Here is a 6,181-nt window from a genome sequence, read left to right on the forward strand (position 1 = left end):
TTTCAGCCTATTCAGAAAGTTTAGAACAAAAATTAAAAAAATACATCCTATTTAGCCTATTTAAACAGCCTTTCAGCCTTTTTAGAAAGTTTAGTACAAAGGTTAAAAATACATCTTATTTATTATTTAACAGCTTATTTAGGCCTATTAGCAAGTTAAGTACACACGTACACGTAAACATCCTTTTAGCCAATTAGCTAGCCTATTCAACATTCCTATTTAGCCTTTTTAGTCTAGTACAAAGGTTAAAAATACATCTTATTTATTATTTAACAGCTTATTAGCCTATTAGCAAGTTAAGCACACACGTACAACATCCTTTTTAGCCAATTTAGCTAGCTTATTCAACATCCTATTTAGCCTTTTCAGCTATTTAGAAAGTTTAGTACAAAGGTTTAAACAAACATCCCATTTAGCCTATTTAATAGCCTTTCAGCCTATTTAGTCTATCTAGAAAGTAAGTACTTATTAGAAAGTAAGTACTGTATTAAAAAAATACATCCTATTTATCATTTTTAGCAATTTTAGTAAATACGTAGACACCATAATCCTATTTAAAGCCTATTTAGCAAGTTAAGTACATACGAGACACATACATCCTATGTAGCCTATTTAACAGCCTATTTAGCAATTTTAGTAAAGAGTAGACACATTACTACTTTTTGACAGCCTTTTAGCAAGATTAGTACATACGTAGACACATACATCGTATAAAGCCTAGTTAGCCTTTTAACAGCATGGTTAGCATGTAAAGTACATACGTAGACACATTCATCCTATTTAGCCTATTTAACAGCCTTTTCGCCTATTTAGAAAGTTGAGTACAAGATTAAAAATACATCCTTTTTAGCCTATTTAACAGTCTATTTAGCAAGTTAAGTACATACGTAATATACATCCTTTTTAGCCTATTTTTCATATTTAACATCATATTAAACCCATTAGACTATTTAACAGCCTTTTCGGCCCATTTAGAAAGTTTAGTACAAAGGTTAAAACATACAACAATTTATCCTATTTAACAGCCTATTTAGCCTATTTAGCAAGTTTAGTAATAGGTAGACATAAACATCCTATTTAGCCATTTTACAGCATATTTAGAAATTATGTAGACACATCAACCTATTAACTCATACATCCTACTTAGCATATTCAGCCTATTAAACAGCCAATTCAGAAAAGCTTAGTACATATGTAGACGCATACATCCAAGTAAGCCCATTTAACAGGTTATTGAGCCTATTTAGCAAGTTTAGTACAAACGAGACATATTTATCTTGTTTTAGCCATTTAACAGCATATTTAGCTTTTCAGCAAGTAAAGTACATACGTAGGCAACATGCATCCTTTAGCCTATTTAACAGCCTTTTTATCATATTAGCAAAGTTAGAACATAAGTTGACACATAAATCCTATTTAGCCTATTTAGCAAGTTTAGAACATACATGAATGTAGACCCATACATCCTAATTAGAATATTTAGCCTATTTAACAGCCAATTAGCAAGCTTAGTACATACGTAGACGCACACATTCGATTTAGCCCATTTAACAGGCTATTTAGCGTATTTAGCAAGTTTCATACATACGTAGACACATACATCCTATTTAATAGCGTATTTAGCTTATTTAGCAGGTTTTGTACATACATAGACACATTCATCATATTTTGCATATTTTGCCTGTTGAACAGCCTATTTAGCTTCTTAAGCAAGTTAAGTACATATGTTAAACATATATCATATTGAGCCTATTTAGCTATTTAACAGCCTTCTCAGGCTTATTATCCTTTATTAAGTAAAGTACATAGTTTCATACATGCATCCCATTTAGGCTATGTATTAGCCTTTTTCAGCCGTTTAGCCTACTAGTATTTAGCAAGTAAGGTACAATGGTCAATGCAGGCATCATATTAAGTATATTTAATGACCTTTTCAATCTTTTTAGACAATAGCAAGTTTAGTACAAATGTTTTCTCATACAGCATGAGTGGCCTATATATTAATCGTTATTGAGCATATTTAGTAAGTCAGTAAATAGATTCAAACATACATCGCATCTGGCTTATTGTATATCCATGTCAGGCCTATTTACCACGCGTAGTACATAGGTTGAAACGTACAACCAATTTAGCCTATTAAACAGTCTTTCAGCCAATTTATCATGTTTAGTTTATAGGTTCAAACATACATCCTAGTTAGCCTATTGAAATGCTTATTTATCAATCTTTTCTGCTTATTTAGACAGTTTAGTACATATGTTGAAAAATACATCATAAAAAATCTATTTAGCCTATTTTAAAGCCTTTTCAGCCCATTTAGCAAGTGTAGTACATACGTGCAAACATACAACTTTTAAAGCCTATTTACACAGCTTTTAAACCTATTTAGCAAGTTTAAAGTATGGTTATTACATACTGGGCACGTGTTTTTCCCAGTGTCCACCAGTCCCCCACACACACCATCCACGCCACAAACAGATGGAGACTAAATCAAAATTAAATGTCATCTTTGTAAAAATTTAAATATCTTCAATTAAAACTTAAGTACATAGGAATTGACACTGTATGACTACATTTGTCCAAACATTTGCAGTGTAGTAAGTTTATTATTTAGGAGTACATGGACACAATATTTGTACTTACACTATGCGACTACAGGTGGGGAAACTTTGAATACGCGCATGTGAATGAAACGAAGTCAATACAAAAAGTTAAGTTTTGTAGTAACATTTGTGCTTTTTAAATGTATTATTGATTGTTATTCACGTACAATAATATGGTAGTTGCAGCTAGAATATCAGCAGAAGTTGTAGCAATAAATGCGATCATGGTGAGTGTGTAATATTATAGTTGATTGTGGTGTTCTTGGTGTTCATGCTGTTAAGAGTTTTTTATTTAAATGTTTGTTATTGCTTTTCGTGTGTTTGGGTTTATAATACAATTGTTGATATTGATGTATTTAAAAACAACATCAAAACCATTTGATGAAAACAGTTAAAATATGTACGGGAAGGATACACAAAAAACAAATTCCATATGCTTGACAATTGTATACACCTTTTAATTGAACTTCATTTAAATTAGATACTAATTATTAGTCATCATTATACATTTTTACTTTCACAACATCACAACAAAAGACGTCCTAAGGGGCTTTTGTCCAAAGGGGCAAAAGTGCTAGGGGGCTAATGTCCTATGGGGCTTTTGTCCTAGGGGCTAATGTCCGAGAGGGCTAATGTCCTACACTCAGATGATTGTATGTGTTAAACATTGATTGGCGTATACTGTTTAGTTGGGTTTCGCATCTAACTGTTGGAACAAATGTAAAAACGATCGTCCGGGTTGTCAATATAACGTTTGAACGAATGTCCGGGTTGTAAAAATAATGTTGGTACGAATATTCGCCTTGTGAACATTAGCGTAGGAACGATTTCTGTGGGAACGAAAGTCCGAATACCAGTTTTCCACTGTGCGATACATTTTATTTGAGACTTAAATCAAATACTAACAGACGAATGTTCGTTGTATATTGTATAATTATTTCAGAATTTCAATGACAATGGTATGCAAATTTAGGCACATCTGGTGAGGGAGTATGATGTCGCTATTTTTACCTATAACAATCATAAGAACAAAGGCAGCGCGGTATAAAGAGCAGCATCGCGCAAGCATGCGGCATGGTCAGGTCGGACCTCAAAGACCTCGTGAAGAGGCCGGTAGGACCTGTAAATAAACTCTGATTTAAATAATAAAAAAAAACAAAACATGCGGCATGGCGCATGCTCATGGACAACAACATAGGCCAGGCTACAAAGACCTCGTGCAGAGGCCAGTAGGACCTGTAAATAAACTCTGATACACACACGCTCGTGGACAACCGTCGTTGCGTCATGCTATTATGTAAACTGATATGATTGATAAGAACACAGGCATTGCAGTATGAAGAGCAGCGGGGCGCATCCTTAATGGTAACCGTCGCTGCGTCAAGGGACCTACACAAACACTGTGATTTGTATAGGTCCCTGCTGCGTCCTACTATTTACTGCTAGTGTGATCGCTAAAATTATATTGAAATATAAAGAAATGTACCCAAACGTATTTTGAAATTATGTTGTACTTCGTACTTTCAAATGCATGACATACTAATATTACTTTTACCAACAAAAAATTTAAACAATCAAATATAGTGTATAATTTAACTTGTGTGCTTGACTACAAATATTTAACCAAGTTGTGTCATAAAACCCTCAATTTATAACAAGTATTTATACTATTTAGTATTTGCTTCTCTATTTATATTATCTGAGTTACCATTTGCACTTATAAATACAATCATAATAATTATTCAATAACATTTATTAATAATGAAATGATTTAATTAACTTTGGTTGCAATATTTCAAATCCAAATTTGTGTTTATTATCCAGAAAAAATAAAATTTTAAGGAATTCATAAATTATATATAAATTATTAATGTTTTATTACATAGTATAAAATACATAATATTATATCCTTCTAAGCCTATTTAGCCTATTTAACAGCCTTCTCAGCCTGTTTAGCATATTTTACAATTTTCTTTAATAATACTTTTAATAATTTTAAACTACATACTACTCAACCTGTTTAAATTATTATGCAGGTTTATTAAATATGTTGAAATATATATGATATTAAGTATATTTAGTAGACTTTTTTAATCTTATAAGCGTATTAAGCAAGTTTTTTTAAAACGGTTGTAACATACATTCTTGATAAAAAAGGCTGAAATGGCTGCTTAATAGGTTTAATATGCCAAATCTGATGCAGTTTTAGGCCTTTTTAGAAAGTTTATTATAAATTTTGAAACATATATCATATTAAGCCTATTCAGCAAGTTTTTGTAATATTTCGAAACATACATTCTATATAGCATATTTATCAGCTTGTTAAGCCCGTAAGCATATTAAGCAAGTTTATTAAAGACGTTAAAATGCATTTTATTTAGCATTTTGAGCTTATTTAGAATAATATTTAGCATATTCAGCAAGTGTATGAAATAGAATGAAATATACAACCCATTTAGCGTTCAAGCATATATAGCGTCCTATGTATTTTGTTCTGCAAGCTAATTAAATAGGCCGAACCATACATCATATTTAGCCTTTAAACAGTCATTGAAGCCTATGAAGCCTTTTAAGCTTGTATGTCTAACAGATTCATCACATTTAGCCTATTTAACAGCCTATTTAATATAGTTAGAATAGTTAGAAAGTTAAAAGAAGGATTTAAATATAGCAAATTTAGCAAGTTTATAAAATTGGTTACAAAATGCATTTTAAACACATGAAATCTATTTCGCAGCATATTTGGCAAGTTTAAAAATTATGGAAAAATACAGCCAATTTAGCCTTTATAGCAGCCTATAACAGATAATTTAGCATAATTAACACGTTACATAAATTGAATTAAACTACAGCCTATTTAGTCTATTTAACAAGTTTATTTAAAAAATCCTATTTAGCTTTCTAAACCTTTTATCAGCCTATGTATCAATTATATAATATACTATACAATATATAGCATATTTGGCACACCAATCCTATTAAGATGCTTAAAAATGTTATTAAGCACATTTATTATGTAATAAACACGATTAACCGAGCGTCGTTTTAGCCTTTTGAGAAAGTTTAATTTATAGGTTAAAACATACATCCCATTAAGCATATTAAGCAAGTTTATAAAATATGATAAAATGTAAAGGTTATGCAATACATCTAGCCTGTTTATCAGCATATTAAATATAATGACCACATACAGCACTAAATACTAGGTATCAAATACTGCATATTAGGTATTTTGTTAATTAATTTGAAATGTACATCTTATTTTGCACATTTTACATTTTCAGCAGATACATAAGCAAGTTAAAATATATTAAAATATGCAGCTTTTTTTATTTAGCTTATTTTAGATATTATTCATCTTTAAAAACATCAGACCGTGCATTTATGGCTAGACAAAGACGTACTCAAAGCTGTACTTGTAAAGACGGATTGTAGGACAAACGGCAACCGGACAATTGGAACCCAGTGTTTTTTGCATACCCGGACAGTCGGCATCCTGTAAATTTGTCGACCTGGACAATAGGCACCCGATTAAATTGTTAACCCGGACAAACGGCTACCGATTTAATACTAAGAAG

The 6,181-nt window shown here is 31.4% G+C and overlaps 1 protein-coding gene across 1 annotated transcript in view; it reads right to left on the reverse strand.

Moving 5' to 3' along the window:
- The window catches only part of LOC127862795 (uncharacterized), a 36,089-nt gene extending 32,197 nt beyond the window's left edge, over nucleotides 1-3,892 (reverse strand). The window contains exon 1 of the mRNA XM_052402067.1: nucleotides 3,812-3,892. Coding sequence (XP_052258027.1) covers nucleotides 3,812-3,892 — 81 coding nt within the window. The remainder of the gene's footprint in view (nucleotides 1-3,811) is intronic.
- Between the last annotated feature and the right edge of the window lie 2,289 nt (nucleotides 3,893-6,181).

The sequence above is a fragment of the Dreissena polymorpha genome, chromosome 16, assembly GCF_020536995.1.
Source record: "Dreissena polymorpha isolate Duluth1 chromosome 16, UMN_Dpol_1.0, whole genome shotgun sequence".
Taxonomy (NCBI): Eukaryota; Metazoa; Mollusca; class Bivalvia; order Myida; family Dreissenidae; genus Dreissena; species Dreissena polymorpha.